This window comes from Carassius auratus, chromosome 30 (assembly GCF_003368295.1).
Source record: "Carassius auratus strain Wakin chromosome 30, ASM336829v1, whole genome shotgun sequence".
NCBI lineage: Eukaryota > Metazoa > Chordata > Actinopteri > Cypriniformes > Cyprinidae > Carassius > Carassius auratus.
In genome coordinates this window covers 24129551-24151526 of record NC_039272.1, presented here as the reverse complement: position 1 = coordinate 24151526, position 21976 = coordinate 24129551, and the positions used below count along the sequence as shown (strand labels likewise).

Sequence of the window (21976 nt, the reverse complement as noted above, 5' to 3'; positions counted from 1 at the left end):
TTCAGATTGCCTAAGTGTAGGGAACAGCTTATTCTGTGAAACCTGCTTGGCTAGTTGCAGAAACTCCCTCGAGACTGTTGTTGTGAGGCACATGAATGTCTTATATGGGGTTTCAAATATTATTTGTCAAGTGAAATTTTGTTTAATTCAAGAAATTGTTGGTCCAAAAGTAATTTAACTTATATGGTATTTATGTAATAATGGCTGATCACTATCACATGTACAAAGGACCTATTCAGGAAACCGAACTGAAGAATATAATTTCAAGTCGCGTCCATTTACTGCAGAATAAAATGTCCTAAACTGCCTGTTAAGAAAGTGACCGGATGATTGCAAATAAACTGACATAATTGTATAACTACTGAAAATGTCCTTTTTGGTAAGTAAGTTACATAAGATCGAGAGAGCTGCGCCACTTGAAATCTCGCGAGAGTTGCGCCACCTGCTCCGCCTCAAATCTTTCATAACAGTCCAGGAAATAGCATTTATTTTCCAGAAGCGAAAGTAATTCGCTCAGTTCAGCGTCTGCATTCGCCACAACACAACCACCGCTTGATCCAGTCAAGAACAGCATCATGACCGTCAAAGTTCATATCATTTACTGGTAGGTTGTTGTGCTGTTTATTTTGCCTCACTGTTGAGGCTCAGTTCAACTATTCGCCTTTTAACGCTTTTAAGAATCAATATGACTGACTTAAACTATTACGAAATTGAGCTTTTACGAAAAAACAAAAACAAACAAACAAACACAAAACTAAATCGATTAAAGCTCTTAATTTTTGCCAGGCAACAATCACGACATGAACAGGCAGAGTTGCTGTTGTTGTTCTGGTTGCTCAGGAACACCCGTGCGTTTCTGTTTCGCAGCATTGTTTGGTTTCCAGCATAGATCGAATCTTTTTCTCTTTACGTGTTCGCGAGCCTTGTCTTGTATATTAAAAGTTTGGAATCCGTTAGGTTAATCTTTAATAAATGCATTCCTCATTCACTGGATCTCTCTTTTCAGAAACGGATAGATTAAAAAACATAGTAACTATGCAAATGACTGTTTGACCAATGAGGTGAATGTTATTTAAATAATTGTTTGTGTGTGTGTTTGCATCTCCTAGTGGTGGATGAGGGTACAGGCCCAAGGTAAGTTTTATTTACCCACATAATCAACTCAACAACAAACATAACTTGTTGGAGAATCTTGTCCAACTATATGATGTCTGTCTCTTCTGTTTTGTGAACAGTTCATCAAACTCAAGACGTTGCTTGAGGATGAGTTCCCAGGCGAACTTGAGATTGTATGTGTTTTTTTATTATTGTCATTTGTTTATAACGTTGTAATTTTTAAACTAAAACATGCATTTGATAACGTGAATCTACAAAAGCTCAACGTATCGTTTTCTTCTAAAAATCTTTCTAATCTTCCTCAGACCGGTGAGGGCACACCCTCAAGCACAGGGTGGTTTGAGGTGGAGGTAAACAAAAAGTTGGTGCACTCAAAAAAGGTAAGAAGGCATTTTTTTTTTACTTTTTTCACTTTCAAAGATAACAGTTTTTTACAGTCTTCCTTCTTTTCCTCGCTTTCCTTCGCTTTTTAAATAGCTTGTAAAAGTGGTGTGCTCATTTTACTCTCAGAGGGGACATGGATGCATTTAACCTGCAGTTACAGACTCACAAATAATGTTTCCTTTTTAACATAAAACGTTGAACAGTGATATTTGAAATTATTTATGCATGAAAACAATTGTAGAAATTAAAACCACCAGTAGGTGGCAGCAAGTGACTTATTGAGTGAGTCATTGAGATTCAACAGATTCATTTAAATGGCTGATTTGTTTAGAAACAAAGCATTTGAGGTGTTAATGAGTGAATCCCTGAATAATTTTTATCAACCAATTCGTTGATTCATTCAATAAGTAAACACGGTCCATTGCTCAGAGATGCAAAACGATGCTCTTTGTTTGGAACTATTTTTAATAGCAAAATTTAGCAAAAACAAGCAATATTATGTCTACAATGTAAGTCACTTGTTGCTTTACTAAACTTGTATAAAATGATTATTAAATGTATTCATGCTGATATCTGCAGAAAATTAAGTTAACTATATTACATTTACTGTATATAAATATAAAAAGCATACAGAAGCATTTTTGCCATCTACAATTTAGAATGCCTGGAATCTGACACGTCAATAGCTCCGCCCTTACGCCACAGCTTATACATACAGTCGGCATCTAGTCATAGTTGGGGGCGGAGTCGGCGTGGGAGAAAACACAGCAAACATCGTGTGTATTTGAATGACAAAAATGCACATATTGAGCGCTCATTCCCAGAGACGCGTAGAACAATTCTAGTCTCTTTAAACTTTAATATTCATATACACTAGTCCATATCGATATTTGATTCATTTTACAGCCCTACTGTAGATGTATTCATTTAAAAATAGCCATATTTCGTGATGTTCTGTCCAGGTCCATTTGTGACTGGATTCCGCGATTCTATCCGTGTCACTTTGCAAACACAGATGGGTGAATTTATGAATGAAAGTGTAAAAGTTCACACAAAGTTCAAAACCAAGTTGTTACGTATCCTCACGCTTTTTTAAGTGGGAATACAGAAATCCTTGGTCTTTTCTAGTGGTATCACGTAGACTACACCTCTTAGCAGACGTGTTTTCATGCGAGTTTAGGTTCGACACTAGGCTAACGTTACATAGTTTTGCTTCAGGTAGAATAATAAGGCTAATTATATATGCATGCCACTTTCTGAAACAACCTTACACACTTTTGATAACGTTATAATGAACACAATGTTAACGTAGCCTGCCTGTGATGAAAGGCAGACTGCACATACATACATGCTTAGTCTTGGGATTCCACAACTTCCCTTGATCATCCTCACAATTTATTGCTTGTAGCCATTTTGTCATCATTTACGGTTCTGTATGTTGATTAGGAAGGATGTAGAACTTTAATTAATAATTTGTTAGTTTATTGGAGGTACAGAAAACGACACAGGAACTCTTTGGCATGATTGTCCCATGTATTTCAATTGGCGCCAAGGCAATGTTTTCCCCCATGAGCTAAATTCACATCACGTGACGGGGCGTTCCCGGGGTGTTCCCAGACCAACCGTCTGAGACGAGGAGTCGTTTTGAGGGGGAGGGGATGTTCATTTTTTTAATTTAAAGATAATGAGGGCACATGAATTAAAAAATAATAATGAAGTGCACGGATAAATAATTTATAATAAACACTGCAGTATTCCATTAAAAAAAAATAAAAAAAAATGATTTCATGGTGACTTTAAGTTAAATAATTACTGACAGTTAACATAATTTTAGCACTGATCGTTCATCAAACTGATTAAAATAGTGTTAGAATAAAATAAAATTGACCAACGAAAAATCATACGATTTGACAACACTGTCATGTTGGACTAATTTAAACACATTCTGCATCATGACGTAATTATAATACGTTATAATGCAAATTGCATGGCACACGCAGTTAAAATAGTTTGCCATTTTTATGTGCTCTTAAAGTATCATTTCTAAAAGAAAAATGAGTAAAAAAATTTGATTTATCAGGTGCACAAGGCAGGAAGCGATGCAATGAAGAGGAGAAGAAAAATCTCAATATAGTGATAAAAATCGCTGTGTATTAGCTCGGGATGTTTATGTAGTATTTTGAAATAGACTTTTTAGAACATCTTACCTGGCAACACTGACACCGTGGAATGTTTTAGTTTGAGTTAACTGCTTATTTAATTAAATTTGACTTTATTTTCTTTCAAATAAATTTAAGCTTCTATAATTGATTAATCGTGCAGCTGTAATGTAAACACTGCAGATTGTTTTGCGAGGATATCGCCATGTTCTCATGCCACGAGATCTCGTCACATCCCTAGTGATGAGAAAACATTCAGTGTGATGCATTGCCTCTGGCGGTCATCCAGAACTCATAGAACAGCAATTACATTCGTAACTCTCGTTACATTTCTTAAATTTTGCACAGAACAGTATTTTTGATTGACCAGTGTGCTACTAAAATATAATATGGCAAAGTACATCTGTGATGTCTTACAGTTGACCAATATTTTCTTTGACAGAATGGAGATGGATTTGTTGATTCGGATTCAAAGTTCAAAGCAGTTGTGACTGCCATCGAGCAGGCCATGGGGAAATGAGCATGAACTGATCATAGAGGTGAGAATAATCTGACAAAGAGCCATGCACACATAAAAAAAAAATATATATATTTATATATACACACACACACATATTTCCATTAATTACTTACTTTTATGTCGTTCCAAACATGTTTGACTTTCTTTTTTGTGGTGAAAAGATATTTTAAAGAATATTGGTAAACAAATAGTATTGGTTCCCATTAACTTCAATGTATTGAAAAAAAAAATACAGTGGAAGTCAGTGGGAACTTTGTGGTGACCAGAATTCTTTGAAATATCATCTTTTGTGTTCCAAAGGAGAAATGAAGTTAAAATGAGTGTGTAAATTATGACAGAATTGAAAAATTTGGGTGGACAATCCCTTTAACACCTCCTTTTCTTGTCTTCTTCTTCTAATTAAAATGAGTTTTGTATTTTCTCTGCAGTTTTTCTTCTCTGTTTGTTGGGCTCCTGGGCAGTGCAACAATGATGGTGACGTCCAAAGTGTTTTTAGCATGGATGTTGCTTGATGCTATCCGCTCTTTCTGGGAGAAGACACTAAGAGCCAGAAACTCTCTATGAATACTGCTTCAGATAAATGCTTAAACTTTTTCAAATAATAAGGGAAAATAAAAAGGGAAATGATAACATTAGACAGAATTTGGACAGAGCATGTCCAGTTGAAGTACATAAAAAAAAAAATTCTCTGTTTGCTTCTGTTACAACCATAGACTGTATAACAACGCACAAGTTTACGATCTGTTCAAGATGTTCATGCAATAAAAGATGTTAATGGTGAAGTGTTTGTCTTTCATTCATTGGTGCTCTAACTAAAAGGTGGCAGCAGACTTTGTCCCTGTACATTTGAGAAATACAGCAATAAACTGTCACAAAGTGTTATATAGCAATGAATAATCTGAATGACCCATATATGTATATCATGAAAATTTGACAAGTTTCTAAGAGATATATGGTAATTTGATAAGTTAAACAATCTTTATATTTTAATGTCATTTTTGTTTAGATTTTGTGTAGTTTGCTATTATATAGCTTTGATGGCATTTTTAAAAGTACACACCGTCACTGTACTCAAAGCAAGTAAAAGATTAATATAGCAAAGATCCCAGATATAAGGATATCAGATGATTATGTGAAGAGGGAGAAAAAACATCCTGACTCATCTGTCATAGCAGACATGGGGCACATAAATATAGATAATATCAAATATTCAATTACATAATAAATTAGAGTGTGCTAGTAATACGCATATTAAGTTGATTTGATAATGATACATTCGAAATGTCTATGTAGTGATGCAGGTAAAATGTTGTTTACAGCAGTCAGAATGTCACCTAGCTGCAGGACCCTGCTGTCACTGCTTCAGATCTCCTGTCGTCTGATAACACAGTATATTCTTATTATAGAGAAATCGTATTTAGTATGTACAGGAATGAAGTCTTTTCATTTGTCAGGCATTTTCCCATGATTCCAGCAGCAGCGCTGTGCCGCACACACTCCGGAAGTGAGGCGTTTATTGACAATATGGCGACCGGGCCAGCTGAGAGGGGACAGGACGGTTTTGGGTTTTGCCAGTGACCGCAGATGTGGATGATCAAAGCGAAAGATGTGCGCGACAGAGTGTTATGAATGAAGGGACTCGGGAGCTGTCGGGATGTTGTCTCTGAGCTGAGCAAGCCTTCACAGCCTCACATTCATCATGTCGTTCTTCAAGCGGAAAGGTAAGGAAGTGCTCCGCTCGATCATGATGGGATGATCGACGGACAGAGTGGGCTTTTCTGGACCGATGCTGAGCTCGTGTCCACATTAAAACACCTTTACTGTTGTTCTGGCCATGAAATTCCTCTTATGCATCGCTGTCGTCTGCACACCACACCGTCTACATTAACTTCAGAGAGATGGGATATTCCTCTTTCAAGTGGACATTTTTGTTATTTTAGGTTATCGTATGAGAACTTTGAGATTTTTTTTTTGTGAATTATAGACATGTAATTGTTAAAATTCATGCTGCTAACTGAAAAAATACGTTGAAGTATCACGCATGATACAGTGTCACTCGTCTGACAGTTAGTCTAGTCATGTCAGAAAACCCTCATGTTGGAACCTTAAAATATGGAATGAAACAAAAATGATATTAAGAATAAAATAGAATCCTACTCAATGAACTCAAGTTGATAACATTGGAAGTTGTTTGGAATTTTTTTGACATCTTTGATCTGAAGCTATTTTTTTTCTTTTCTTTAATGTTGTACGTTATTCCATTTCATAGGATTTAGATGATTGGTTTTCATCTTTGTAGACTCCAAGGGCCACTTTGTCCAAGACAGTATCGGAAGGCCGGCCTATTTGAGCTGATGTGTAACTCTGTAATTAATATTATGTTAATATGATTTCTTATCGGGTTGCCATCGGAAATAATCTGAGGCTCCTAAACTGAGAACCACTCATTTCATAGTCATAGAAAACCTGGAAATATGTCTGCAAAGTTTAAATCGTGATTTCCAGGCATGTAAAATCTTTGTAGTGGAAATTTCTTTAGAGTAAATATACAAATCTTTATAAAATCCTTATCTGGTGAGAATTCACTGGTCAGAATGGGTGGTGAAGCTGCAGTCTTTAGATGTTCATACACACACAAACTATAATTAATCTGTAGTTTTGTATCTTTACGGAACAGAGTAACGGATCATTCCAAAATTCCCAGAATCCCTGCCCACATGACAAAGACCATATACATGTATCCTGTGACTTGGGTCAGTGTGCATTAATCAATGTGTCTGCCCTGAGGGGAGGAAGGATGCCCTCTTAGCCCGTGTCCTATTGCACAGGAGCATCACTTCTCTTTGTTCGTAGTCTGTGTAGTCTTTGTAATTTAGTGTATGTTTTCTTCATCCATCAGAGATATGTGGGTTAATGTATGTTATTAGCACAGCAGACAGAGGACTATGAAATGTTTGAAATTATGTAATACATGGTTGCACACTGTAAAGACAAACATCATCCCCACTTTTTGCTTGCACTTTTCCAAATAATGGTAGCGATGATGGAAAATCTTGTCGTTTTGTGCTTCATGATGCAAGACCTTTTGCCACAGTTGTTTTTTTTTTTTTTTTTTTTTTTTACGCAAGGCCTCACCCCATGCAAATAATGCAGAAAACATAAAGTGGAAGGAGTCAAAATTGTGAGCTTTACTGGATTAACCCAAGATGGTTACTTTTCTTAAGTGCTGAATAATCCGGTGCGTTAGGATAAGAGATTATGTAAATTATAAATTATATTTCCTATGTTCTTTATTTCATAGCTAAAGGAAAGGAACCTGAGAGACCAGCAGATGCCAAAGCCAGCAAAGGTGAGAGTCCTGTGTTGCTTTACTGTGCTTATGTTATGCGGTTTATACACTGTAATATGTACACTGTATACTGGATATTTTCATAAGACTGTGTTTTGATCGTTTCATATGAAGAACAGACACACACATAGAGCACATCACATGTGGTAAACGCAGAAGCTCAAACATGTTTCCATGTTTTTGGCCATATGTGATGTGCTCTATGTATGCGTGTTTATGTGTGAATAAAAGCCTGGATTATATGTTTATCATATAAGAGACACTATGTCTTCACAAGACTCGGATTTAACACATGGATTCTTTTTATGACGTCTTTATGTCACTTTTGGATCTACAATGTTTTGGTTAGCTGGTCTTCCAACAGAGGGACAGAAACCTCTTGTTTAGAAGATTAATCAAAGTAGGTCAAAATAGTTGTGGAATGACATGTGGTGATGACAGAATGTTCATTTTTCAGCGATCTCTATAAATATATAACTAGCCAGTTGAGGCATAGGCTAGGTTAGGACATGCTTCAGTTTATTCAGTTGTGTATTAATGTTCCTGCTCTGTGTGCTCCTCTCCAGCCCAAGTGTTGGCCCACTCCCCCTCTCTTAGCGGCCGAAATCATCATGCTATCCTGGAGGCAGCGGGACCCAGCCATGTGGCCATCAATGCTATCTCAGCCAACATGGACTCCTTTGCCCGCGGCCGGACTGCTATCCTCAAAAAACAGCCTAGCCACATGGAGGCAGCACACTTTGGAGACTTAGGTACAGTACACCAGCTATGAACATGTCGAAAGGGACTTTTAACTTATGTGATGCTAAATGGCTTTTTCTTGTCAACCGTTAAAGTCTGTAACCGAGAGATTGGGCTGGAATTTTTTATTATTAACTGTTTGATCTCAAAGCTGCTGTTTTTTTTTTTTACTTAAGGTGGGCTTGGTAGCAACATTTGATCTATGACTTACTGTTCTATGCTGAGCAGAGAAGGAATTATCACATTAGAGGAGGGATTTTGTGAAGCTGTTACTGAAAGGGCTTTTGCAGCGCACTGGCCTGATGGATTTGTGTGTGAAGTGCCGTTATCTCTTAACCTTGTCATAGCTCTGTGATTGGTGAAAACCTGCACAAGCTCCTTCACTTACCCTGGTTTTAAAGAAGACTGCGATATATGTCTATGCCTATTTGTCTGCTTACTTCTCCAAGTGCTTCTTTTTACAAATACATTACATAACCAGCTGGTTGTCATTATGATTAGTATATAATGTAACCATTATTCTTAGTCTGTTTTTCAGGAAAAGAAAGACTAAATATGTACATTTTAAATGCATATATTTTCTAAAAATTGATTTCATCCCCTTTTGTTAAGATAAATTGCACGTAGACCATAAATTAACGTGAGGCTGTGAAAGATGTGTGAGGACGTTTGACTTTTTTGATTATACAACTAACAAAAATGCTTCATTCAAAAAAGCCAGAAGACTTTTGTTCCCTGCAGCCTGCGTGGTCCTAAAACATGGACAGAAAACCATTTAGATTTTAGTGGGCTTGAAATCTAAGTGACTGCCCTACAGTGATGAAATCTGTGAAGTTTACAGAACTTCAAAAAAAAAAAGAAAAATGGCAGCTGCGGTTGACAGATTACCATCTTGACAACCATACTGAAAACACAGACAGTAAAAAGACAAAGCCACGTGATGAATAATAGTTCATTAAAGAAGCTTTTCTACAAGCTGAGGTAAATACTTCTATTAAGTATTAAAAGGTGCACAAAAACAAATCATTCATTTAAAAACACAAGATGTTACAAAGCCCTAATGTTCATAATTTTACAAGTAATACCAAGAAGAAACAGTTATTTTTCAGTGATAAACCATCATATGCAAAGTTTGACTCAAATGATTTCTGTGAATATCAATTTACAGTTTTTCACTTTTTTCCTTTTCACTTTCAAAAACTGTACATTTTACAGTATTTACTGTAAACTTACATGGAATGCCCCATTTCAGCTATTATAGTTTTTTACTTGATTTATTTTTTTTAACTTGGCCATGCTTAGGTTTCATAGTCATACTTGGTCTAGAAGTCATCTTCAATGTTATCATCTGCCCTTGGATAGAATGTCTTTGTTATAATGTCCTAACCCCTCCTTCACATGTAAAAAGGCATTGAAACGTATGTGTTGACAAACCAGTGTTGCAAGGGAACTTTGGTAAAAGTTCAGTGTTGTATGGCATTGCTTCTAACGTCAAAAGTGTTGCCTCCTACACAAATCAGATTACCGGTAGTAGTTTGTCATCTCAGGTACCGTCCTTTTGCGTGTTCTGATACTGGACTCATTGTGTTCACATCTCAGTAAATGTTTTAATCAGACCGTCTTCTGGTGTCCTGTGGTGTTGAAAGAGGAAGGTGTGGCCTCTCAAAGCATTCAGTGGAGGTCACGGCTCTATTATAAGATCTCTTTTGTGTGTGTATTTATTTATGAAAGGAAGTCTGTGCTTCTACTGTATATTATAAATGGATGTCTGGGTGTGGTCTGGAGAAGTCATGGGTTTGAAGCAGAGGCATTAAAGGTGCTCTGAGTTCAGTGTTGTATAGCAATTGCTAGTTAAAGGCATCACTATTACAGTTGTTGATACTTTAGGGGATTGGAACAAACATCTAACCCCAAGTATTAAACATGAAACAAATGCTGATTCGCAATACCAGAATATGGGGACTTGAGGTGTGCTCTTTTGACTTTAGACCATTAAGTATCCACCTAGAGAAACAATCTAGATCGCCCTATAGCAACCGTAAAACAATACCTTGGGATTATAGTAGAGAGGTTTGGACAGACAGAGGCGTTTTTTTCTTTTCTTGTCAAGTCACTTTTGATTGCTTTGTTTTTGGTTGTTGATTTAGTTATTTTTATATTGTTTGTTTATTTTGGGGTTTGTATTGTTTTTGTTTGTTTCATGTTTTGTTTTTAATTTGTTTAGCCGATTTGATTTTAATTGGTTATTTTTAATCATGTTTTGTTTTCTTGTTTTTTTTTTTCAGTTGTTAATTTATTTTGGGGTTTGTTTTTGTTTTTCATTTTGTTTTGTTTTTTGCTTGTTTTGTGTCTCAAATTTTTCTTTTTACTTGTTTTTAGCTGTGTTGATTTTAATGATTGTTTTTGTTTTGTTGTACATTTTGTTTTATTCTGTGTTGTTTTGTGGTAATTATTGGCTATTATTTTATTGGGTTTCGTTTTGTTTTTTAATTTTCCCGGTTTATATAAATAAGGTGAAACTTAAATTGTGTGACAACACACAAATCTGTTAACTGGTTGTTACCAGTACAAATCTGTGATTGTGCGTTTTTTAAGTAGGTTGTCTCTACATAAGAAAATGTGGATGTAACGATGGGTTTTAAAAAGTGTCTTTGCTTTTCAGGTCGCTCCAGTGTCAACTACCAGGTTCAAGAGACTCGGTCTCGGCTTTCTAAAACCGTAGACCAGATTTTGCGGGATAATGTGGCCATGCCCTACTTCATACAGTTTATGGAGACCCACTCAGCTGAGTACCTGGTCCGCTTCTGGCTTGAAGCTGAGAGCTTTCGATCCACTACCTGGTCTAGGGTCAGAGCGCACAGCCTCAACTCAGTCAAACACAGCACCTTGGCTGAGCCTGCAGCTGCCCTGGAATCCCCCGACTCGCCAGAGTCCCCAAACGACCAAACTCTGGATGAGGGAGATGATGAGGACACTTTCTCCTCCCGGACTTCCTCCAGACCTCACACCCCCAGCCCCGAAGACACTAACTCTCATACCGGGGCTCTGATTGGCCACCGGAACTCTGTTAGCTCAGAGGGGGCGGCCCGGCCTGGGACTCCCCACCTGCAGCCCAGCCTAAGATCAGAAACGCCCACCAGACAGCCCTCCTCCAGGACAGGCACTCCAGTTAAAGGCCAGTCTACTAGTGGCCTCTCTGACAAACTAATGAAAAGTGAGTACAAGTTATGGTAGCCTCATTGTTGAAAGTCTTATACCTGTTTGTTTTGACTGTATTAATGCAATTACTCCTTCCAGCTGGTATTTTTAAACAAGTGCTGGCTGAGATGATCTCCTGAGTTATTTAGGGTTAAAGGAGAATTCTTTGTTAAATTCCACTTAAGTAGCAATAGCATGTTCTGTGGCATGCTGTTGATCACCACAATAAAAACAGGAGACGTGTTTGTTAAATTGCATTTATAATTTAAAACAGTAATTCAAAGGTCACATTTAGATATTTGTATGTTTGTGCACTCAAATTTTCTCTATTTTTACACTTGGATTAGAAACACACACTTGTATAATAATCTAAACACGACATCTTTTCTACAATTCCTTCCAGTAGTTTATTGTTGTGCATCATAGTTGCATATTTTAAATGCTCATGGTGGTGCATGCTTGCTTGGCTTTCTTTTCAAGTCCATAATGATAAATACATATTTGAAATAAAATAAAAAAAAGATTTCTGACCTGCAAATTTGACATTTGATCAGTTTAGCATCCATCTACGTGACCTTTTGGCTGAATTAAGAAAGAACTACTTTAAAACTGCAGGGTTTGTAGTATTCCTTAGTAATTTCACGAAAACTGTACCTTAAGCTTGAGTTTTTATGAGCAGGCCTTAGGGAATAGTCTGTACTTAAGTTTTTCATGGTTAGTGGTCTTTTACCATTACGACATATTCCTTTCGTATCAGACGATGACTTTTAATATCCATGCGGCATTGGTTTTATAGAGCAAGCTTGGTAAATGATCTCATTTAGCATCTTGGCAGTAGACTACAATGAACAGGAGTCAGGAGCTGAGTATTCATTAATGGCTAATACAAAGAAGCTCCAGGCTGTAAAAGCAGTGAATGGAAAAAGTCAGTTGATCCGAAAGACATCCAATCAGCTTAGAAGGGGAGTCAGATCCTATCAGTCCGTGGCTTCTGCTGCCATGTCTGGAAAAAAAAACAAGTCTTTGTCCACTTCATTGCATTTTATAAGGCTGTCTCTGGCTTTTCTCAGCATCTAAATTAATTTTATGATAAGCACTTCAACGTTTAAACATGCTCTGAAGAGATTCCTCATCTCACAGAACCCCAATGGCATACTACTCATGATGGCTGATCATCAACCATAATTCAAATAAATCATTGGCCTTATCTATTCATTTAAGAAATATAGTTACTATATACTTTTTTTTTTAGTTTTTCTGGTGTCCCAAGCACACTGCATACAAACATACTGACATGCTTTTCTGTATGAAATGTGCACCCATCCTGTACTTGAGTTTTATATTAATGTTTAACAAGGTGTAGATGTAATATTTGTCTCTAGGCCTCTGCTCTGATTGTACTACGGTATTAAGCACACATGAGGTTTGATGTATAGCCATGGCTGAAATGTAAATTAGTACACTTCTGTAGGTCAGTTAAGAGGGATGTTGAATATTATAAAGGTGTTTGCTGTGGATCGAGTCTGATTTGTCCTTCATCTTTATCCTCTTTGTCCTATTTTCAGTTTCCACATATACTGATTTTTGTCATTTCTAGGTATAGAGAGGGATGCCGTTAACATTTTCACTAAGTACATATCTCCAGACGCTGCTAGGCCAATTCCCATCACTGAACAGATACGCAACGACATTGTGGGTAAGAAAATTCAATCAGTCACAATGATGTCTCTGTTTAGATGGCTGAAGATGCACTCCACTGATTTTTCTTTTCTGTTTGAACAAGAGAATTATATTTATAGGAGATACTGGGTGTTTATAAAATGAGGGCCTGGTTTTATGGATTTCTCTTTAGGAAGCTTGTTGGCATTACATACCTTATTTAAGTTTTTAAGTACTTTTTTTTATGTTAAATATCTTAAAAAATACATTTTTTGATTGGATGGAATTGAACAGCTTTGCTATTTTGGATGTTGAGAGCACTTATACAAGTTTAATTTCCTGTTTCAAGTTTCGGATAGGATAGAGTAAACAAGTTTTTTTTCTTTTGTTAGCGAAAATCTGTGGGGAAGACGGACAAGTGGACCCGAACTGCTTTGTCATTGCACAATCTGTTGTGTTCTCCATCATCGAACAACAGTACGTAATTTCACTCTCAGTGTTTGTCCTTCACACACATTGCTCTCATATCATATCTGTAAGTGTACATTTATCAGTTTTTATTCTTGACATCCAGTGTACTCAAATAACAGAATGTATTAACACGCAGAGAGATGTCTTTGGCTGTTCTTTAAGCATTTTTTAAACAATATGTAAAGAATAATTTTAGCTTAAAATAACCCTTATAGACATCTTGGGCCTCATTTACGAAAGAAACGTATGACAGAAAATTGTGCGTACTGGCGTTTTAACGCAAAACTTGGAATTGATCAATATGGACGTGAGCGTGTCTACGATCAAATCTCACGTCTGGTCTCAGTTCATTTCAGCAAGTTTATGAGTTTCCTGCACCTGAACTTTCGCGCAGCATAGTAAATATTGTGGAGAATTGACCGTCAAACGAAGCTCATTAGTTGATCGTTAACCAGTAAGATTAGACTGTCTTTTTTTACTTTATACAGGGCTTTAGCTTTATATACACGAATAGAAGCATAAACACGACCATGAGGATTCAGTCGTCACATCATGCACCTGCAGCGCTTCTGTGAAAGGAGATAAACAGAAATTAATCCTATAATGAAATAAAGCCTAGGAATGAAATAAATAGGATCACACAAAATGTACAATAGGCTATACTATAATTTACAGTGTGACAAAAGGAAAGAAAAAAGATGGTGCAACAAGTATAGGCTATGCGCTCATTTTTGTGACACTCACGCATTTTATTTATTTTCTTTATATCTGATATTTGATTTAATCCATCTGATTGCACAGTTGTCTCACGCACACACAAACAACATTAGTTCTACCGTTGCCTGACATTTCAGCCATTCATCATCACACTAAAATGCAGTCAACCAAACATAAAAGTTACAGTTTATTTTAAAAGGTCTGCTGTAAAATCCGTGTACAGCGCCCAAACAAATACTTTTGCACATGTGAAGGATTTTACATGGCTATTAGAGCATAACTGAAGTATAAAGCCATGTTTAAGCTACATAATAAATAATATTCAAGCAAATGTTACAAATATGGCAAAAACGGAAAATTTGCATGTGAGCCCAATGTGTTTCAGTTTTGCTTGTCATTTGTATTCTGTTTATTATGAATGTTTCTGTATCCTAATTTGTGTTTTATTTTATAGTTTAATATATCATTTCATAACTTTGTTTTTTTTCATTCTTGTTCTGTTCTGAATACCGTTAAATTGACAATATTTGTTGTAGGGTGAGGGGAACTAAATAAGCTGTTTACATTTACCAGTATTTTAATATACATATATATATTACATAAATTAATGTAGCCTAATTATTTGCAATTACAAGCTTAACAGGTGTTTTTGGAGTAAGATCAGTTTTTATGAGATAACTTCTTTTTTTGGCCGTGTTTCGTTTCTCCGTCTTTCTCGGGGCGAGGTTTCTGAAGCAGGGTGTTTTTAGGAACGTGATATTCAAATGATTCATTTATCAGCATGCGATCATTCGTACGATGAGATTGGCGGCATATGAATGTTTCATGTATCACACGTGAACTCTGTCGTAGTGCGCACGGATCTGCGCTCGTTTCTACGTTAGATTGATAAATGAGCCCCATAGAGTTAATTTACGAAACTCTAGATGGCACAAGTTGACAGGTCCTTTACATGCAATATGCTAGCATCACATCATTTATTACATGGTGCAAGCTGATTGATTACCAATCATAGACATTACCATGCTATTCAGAGAGTTGTTATGATTCAAATGTATTTTTTTCCACTCCATCTGTTCTCCTAGCTGTTTTTGCGGGGTGTAGAGTTGGGGCTACAAGGTTTTTGTAGTAAAGCTGGGGCTTTAAAGGGATAGTTCACCCCAAAATAAAAATGTGGTCATTAATTACTCACCCTCATGTCGTTCCGAACCCGTTAAGGCATTTGTTCATCTTTGAAACACAAATGAAGATAACTTTGATGAAATCTGAGAGGCCTCTTACCTTCCATAGACCACAAAGAGTCCTACTACGGTCAAGGGATAGAAACGTCGTAAGGAAATAGTTTAAATTGTCCATGTGACATTAGTTGTTAATCGTTTATGAAGCTATGAGAATACATGATATTCTCGATAATGGCGACAGAGACTGACCCAGGAGAGAATAAATCGTTGAAAAAAAAATTCTAATTTTGTTTTCTTTGCACACACAAAGTATTCTCATAGCTTCAAAAAATTAGGGTTGAACCCCTGATGTCACATGGACTATTATAACGAAGTCCTTACTACCTTTCTGGGCCTTGAACGTGTCAGTTGCATTGCTGTCTATGCAGCATCTCTTCCGAAGATGAATGAAGGTCTTAAGTTCATGAAGGTCATGATATGATGATGAGTAATTAATGACAGAATTTAAATTTTTGGGTGAACTATCCCTTTATTTGCTTGTATTTACAGGTCAGGGGCCATGAATTGTTATTTTGCATAATTTTATTATTGAATTCCACTTTTATGTTATTTTGTTTTAATTAGTCATACAAAATTGACATAATAAATTGACAGGCCTAGTGTTTACTCTATATTTATTTGAAATGTATTTGTTTCAAATATCCAGCCTCTTCTCATTCTGTAATTACATGGAAATGTTTTACAGGCACTTTAGTGAGTTCTTGCGGAGCCATTATTTCTGTAAGTACCAGATCGAGGTGCTGACCAGTGGCTCTGTGTTCCTGGCTGACATCCTGTTTTGCGAGTCCGCCCTCTTCTACTTCTCTGAGGTGAGGGCACTCACTTCAGCCTCTGTTTAAAATGAAATAATAGCATTAATACACTTTTAAATATGGTTGTACAGTACATTGACCTCTTAACTTGAATAACCCAAATTTTCCTGTAGATTATCTTTCTTATATGCACTTTTAATTATATAAGTATAGATGTTGAATTATGTGTAATGTTCTTTACTTTTTAAATGTGCATTAAAATTTGATTTAAGTGTTTTATGAGTCTAGATATTATGTGTCCTGTTGGAAACACATTTCAAGTTGAATTTATGTTGAATTTATGCATAGAGCTGTATAAGCACATGAAATATGCTGAGCTCGACAATCTTCCGCAAACCTGTTCCTAAATGGCAGAATGCACCAAAAGTGCAAGTGTGTGTATAAATTGATGTACTTCTGATCCAAGTACATTTGAAGTGCCAAGGGATTATAAAGTAGGATTGAAACCTAATTCAAAGTGTGTGTGTGTGTGTCTGTGTGTGTGTGTGTGTGTGTGTCAATATAGTACATGGAAAAGGAGGATGCAATGAATGTGCTGCAGTTCTGGCTGGCTGCAGAAAACTTTCAAGATCAGTTGGCTGCCAAGAAAGGCCAGTACGACGGACAGGAAGCCCAGAATGATGCCATGATTCTCTATGACAAGTATGTTCTATTTAAAGTCCAGTGTAATCTTTGTTCTGGTACATTATTCCAGTCTACTATTAGGGATGGGCAACTAGTCATCCAATTATCACCTTCCTCCCTTGATTAACTCATTAGGAAATTAAGTTAGGGTTATTTTTTTTGTGGCCGTGTTGCTATTAATACAGTGGATTGGTAGACTTCTGTTGACCTCTGAAAATTAAATTTCTGGCCATTTTATTGGGGGGGGGGGGGGGGGGGGGGTTCATAGTAAATATTGTTAAACTTAAATATTGTTATACTAAAATTACCCTGCTGTTTTTTTTTTTCCTACACTAACATTCAAAAGGAGTTGGTCTCTTATGCTCACCAATGATACATTTGTTTGGTCAAAAACAGTAATATTGTGAAATATCATTAGTTAAAATATAGAACAACTTCTCTTTAGTTTAATGTATGTTTAACATATTTAAAAATTTTATTTATTCCTATTATGTCAAGACTGAATTTTCAGCAGCCATTACTCCAATCTTAGTGTCACGTGATCCTTCAGAAATATTTCTAATATGTTGATTTGCTGCCAAAGAAGCATGCATTATTGGGGAGAAATGCAAAAAAACAAAGTCAACAACAACAACAACAAAAAACAGCTTATTAATATTTCTGCCGTTACTTTTCTTTTCAGGATGCTTTAATTAATAAAAACTTGAAAAGAACAGCATTTGGTTAAAATAGTACTCTGTTTTTAGTGCCACTTTCAATCAATTTAATGCATCCTTGTTAAAAATCTTACTGACCCCAGACGTTAAACGTGTCTGCTTGGTTTATGATGGACTTGACTCTAAATCAGCATTTTTCTACAGAGCTTCTTTGTTGCTAACTAGTCATTAAGGCAACCCATAGGCCTGTTGATTTTGACACTGCAATTATGCACATGCCTCTCTAGTGTTTAAGATGTGGCAACAGCATAACCATTACTTTTGGTAGACAGAAGACATGACAGTTCATGTGATCTGCATAGGTATTTTTCACTCCAAGCCACAAATCCGTTGGGTTTTGGTGACTCTGTGCGGATGGAGATCGAATCGAATATCTGTCGAGAAGGCGGACCTCTCCCAGACTGCTTCAACACTCCACTAAGACAGGCCTGGACCACCATGGAGAAAGTGGGTTATGTTACCACAACACTTTTCTACAAAAGTGTACAAAAAAATGATGAAGGTGGAAGCTTGGTATTAGGACGAACAATCCTTCTGAAGTTTTCTTGTTTTCCTCAACCTCAGGTTTACATGCCAGGCTTTCTGTCAAGCAACCTTTACTATAAGTATTTGAGCGACCTTATCAACTCCGTACGGGTGGACGAGTTTACCGGAGCGAATGCCAACACCCCGAGCCAGGGCTGGACCCCGGAAGTCGACCGCAACTCAAGCATCACAGAAGGGTCACAAGTCCAGGTGACTGACTCTCCCCAAAAGCTACATAGCACTTGTTTTTCATTATAATACAAGGATTCTTTAAGAATATGGATGCAGGTATGGTTAACTTTGTCCGGATCTTTAATTGCAGCAAGGTACTAAAAAAGCAGCAGTCAAGATCCTGAAGAACTTCGATGAGGCGATAACGGTGGACATCGCCAGTCTGGACCCCGAGTCTCTCTACCAGAGACCGTATGCTGGGTGAGTCAGCGTTTGAAAGCTTCATGCTACACTTCCTTCCCATCACTGGACCTCAGCTCGGTACAACATAAACATCTTTAATGTTCAACAAAAAGGATTGATGAAGGCCATCACTACATTAAACATTCATTGATCATGGATATGTTTTAGACCTTGCATGTTGAACATTATATACATCAAGGCAACATCTAGGTATCTCATTCGCTGATGTAGATGGAAGTTAAAACACCTACTTTTTTTGGGCACATAACAAGTCGGTTAAAAATATTATGTATGTTTTTTTTGGGGTCCGCCTGGGCCAGCAGAAAAATATTCTTTTTGTTGAAGCTTGGTATTATGCACAAAACACTGGATTTAGATCCAGATTCAGCTTTTCTTGCTTTCACCTCAGAAGAATGACCTTTGGGAAGGTGAATGAGTTGGGCCAGTTCATCAGAGAGGCTGAGCCAGAGCCAGATGTGAAGAAATCCAAGGGTAGGACACACACACACACACACATGCGTGCACTTGCTCTTGAGAACTTTCTTCTCCTCTTTCTCTCACTGACACACACTTGCACATTTGGTATTGTGTGAGTTGGCTCTTAGTTATGACTTCTGCTGAAGTGCTCTTGATGTCTTCAGTGTGAGTGCAGAGAGTGTGTTGCCATGGCGATAAGTAGCCGGCGATTGTGTTGAAGAGCAGTGAAAAGCAGGATTCACTGCTCTGTCCAGCTCACTCACTCTTACTTTATTTCCTTTCTATCAGGTTCCATGTTTTCTCAAGCAATGAAGAAATGGGTTCAAGGAAACTCGGATGAGGTGTGCCCCTGCTTATTTCATTCAAATGACATGTCATCTTTTCGAATGTCTTTTTATTAAGTGGAAATGGATGTATAATTGATGATATGGACTGTCTTTGTTTTTGGTGTGCCAGGCACAAGAAGAGATGGCATGGAAGATTGCAAAAATGATCGTCAATGATGTCATGCAGCAGGGACACCAGGGAAGCCCTGAAGTGAAGGCAACAAAAGTACATCTTATTGTATCTTTGCGTTCATAAAGATCCGTTTCTTGAACTTCACCCCCCCCCCCAAAAAAAAAATTCTGTAATTTATTAAAGTCGTTCCAAACCCAGACTTACCTTCTTCTGTGGAAAACAAAGTCCATTCCTTAGAGTTTGTATGGTTCTCTTTTTTATAGCGATGCACCAAGATTTTTACCAGATTACCTAATTGCTTGGATTTAGCAGAAAACTACAAATAAGTTTCAGTTATAATTTTTTTTTAGTAAAATTATAATAGTAAAATGAGTAATTATTGATGTGGACATGACTGTGTAAGATATGGTATGACTGTACAACACATCCCTTTGATTTTAGTCATGTTTGAACCTATTTTAGCCATGCAGTAAATGGGATGTTTTCTGTTTTCATCAGCTATGACCCTCTGGTCAAGTGTGGAAGCAGCTCCTACCCCCCCGCTCCTGTCACCTTCTGCATTACGACTGGAGAAGCAAACCACCTGAAGACGAACACAGAGCTGAACTGCATTAACATATCAGTGAGGACTGAAAGAGGCATTCCATGGTTTCCTGCATGTGTTTGTGTGTGAGAGCGTGAGTGTTTAGATACGCACACTAATAGCCAAAATATGTTTTCCGTATGATCCATCCCATTATTTCTAGCACTCAGAAGGAATTCTGTTTATTATATGAAGAGGAGCTAAATGAGTTTAACTGTAGGCGTCGACTGAGCTGTCGCACAGCAGACGAACAGAACAATATTTCAGAACAAGACTGAATGAACACGGACACAAATATTTCAAAATGTACCTGCTGTTGTGTTTAGCTGTTACCATGTCGGCCAACAGGAAGTGCACAGGAATCTGAACGGGAACTACAAAGTGGCTGTGACTTAAATGTTTCCTTCCTCATCTTAATTCTTATCTCACACTTCTCTTTTATCGTTCTTTTTCATTCGCTTTTTTTAAAGAGTGGCTATGAAGTGCTTAGACCTTTTTTTTAGTACAAGTAAACAGAAGTACAGAAATGCATAAATACCTAAGGTGGCTATGTACAGTTTTATTTACAGATTTACGGTATGCCATGGTGGATGTAAGTCAGCCAGTGTCAGAGACCGTTCTGTCCCTCTCTCATGGAGCTGAAGTGACTGAGGGAACTAAAGAACCCGGGCCTGGAAGAACTCCCTCTAGAACCCTGTCCAGATCTGATTCTAGACTGTAGAGATACACAAACTGAACTGTTAGGGCAGTGTTCATCCCCCTTCTGTATACATGTGGATTCCTGGTTTACCGCCATATATTAATGTCAGTTCTTTTGATGGTGATTGTCTTTTCTTTTCTTTTCTTTTTTTTTTTTTTGTATGATATGACAAGCTCTGTCTAAGAAAATCTCAATGTTGATTGTTCCTTTAGAAACTTGTCTTGGACATGAAGTTATTGCTTTGGACCTCATTGAGATGTGGACGAGAAACAGGAAAAAGACTTTTGGTACTATGTACCACTAATATGTTTTCTGAAATATATGTGTACTTAATCTATAATATATTTAAATGTGTTTGATTTAAATACATATATTGTTGAAACGTCTCTTGACGCAGGCTTTGTCTTTTGTTTTTCTTCTTGGGTTCGATTGGACAAAGCGTTTTACAGTTACCTGTGTAGGCAGAATATTGTTGATTTGCACTTTGAAATTGGATTTGTGCTGACGTATTGAGCGGAACTCAAATCAAATGAATTAGAAGAAAATAAGAATCCTGTAAAACAGAAAAAAAGAAAAGAAAATGTTATTAAAATAAAAAGCTTTAAAAAAAAGCAACTTTTCTTTTTCACTTTCACAGTTTAAGTTTTGTGGGCGGGTCTCAGAGATAAAGGTTCTCATTGGCTAGTTTTGAAACGACATTACCAATTTTCTCATTTGTTTGTAGTATGCACGTTTTTAAAACATACTTTCCTATTCGATTATTATATTTATGAATGCATCTTTCAGTATTCACTTTTTACGTATTTTAAAGCGTTGGAATTTGAAAGAAATTGCATTCACTTTCGCTCGCAAAAACATCGAAATATATTATACAAATAATATATTATACATTGATTGAAATATAACTTTTCCTTCCCTCTCAGTATTTTTTTTTTTTTTTTACATCACTGTCTCCCTTTAGGTGTTTTCTACTTAGTGAAATATATTGAGCATGACATATATATATATATATATATATATATATATATATATATATATATATATATATATATATATATATATATTATAGAAATTTCCACGATGCTTGTACTCTGATGCTCAATATTTGTTC

At 36.8% G+C, this 21976-nt stretch overlaps 1 protein-coding gene and 1 pseudogene across 2 annotated transcripts; both read left to right on the top strand.

The window, feature by feature from the left end:
- Positions 1-427: 427 nt before the first annotated feature.
- On the top strand, positions 428-4961 carry LOC113049737 (selenoprotein W-like; annotated as a pseudogene).
- A 702-nt stretch (positions 4962-5663) lies between these two features.
- LOC113049735 (A-kinase anchor protein 10, mitochondrial-like) lies at positions 5664-21251 on the top strand. Of its 2 annotated transcripts, none has more exons than XM_026212340.1 (15): positions 5664-5900; positions 7481-7528; positions 8095-8280; positions 10932-11483; positions 13065-13163; positions 13519-13603; positions 16241-16364; positions 16873-17009; positions 18010-18154; positions 18272-18442; positions 18555-18664; positions 19059-19138; positions 19412-19464; positions 19580-19675; positions 20081-21251. In XM_026212340.1, exons 1-15 carry the CDS (start codon positions 5879-5881, stop codon positions 20084-20086), a joined length of 1914 nt encoding a protein of 637 aa, XP_026068125.1. In that variant the 5' UTR covers positions 5664-5878; the 3' UTR covers positions 20087-21251. The 2 variants fall into 2 exon arrangements, with proteins under 2 accessions (XP_026068125.1, XP_026068124.1); XM_026212339.1 differs by having other exon boundaries at positions 19056-19138.
- The last annotated feature ends 725 nt before the right edge of the window (positions 21252-21976 follow it).

Excerpts from the sequence above, each read along its gene's own strand:
- LOC113049735 (XM_026212339.1), top strand. The coding sequence starts at position 5,879 with ATGTCGTTCTTCAAGCGGAAAG. Across the intron at positions 5,901-7,480 it reads GTCGTTCTTCAAGCGGAAAG|CTAAAGGAAAGGAACCTGAG; the intron begins GTAAGGAAGTGC and ends TTTATTTCATAG. Across the intron at positions 19,139-19,411 it reads AGATGTGAAGAAATCCAAGG|GTTCCATGTTTTCTCAAGCA; the intron begins GTAGGACACACA and ends CCTTTCTATCAG.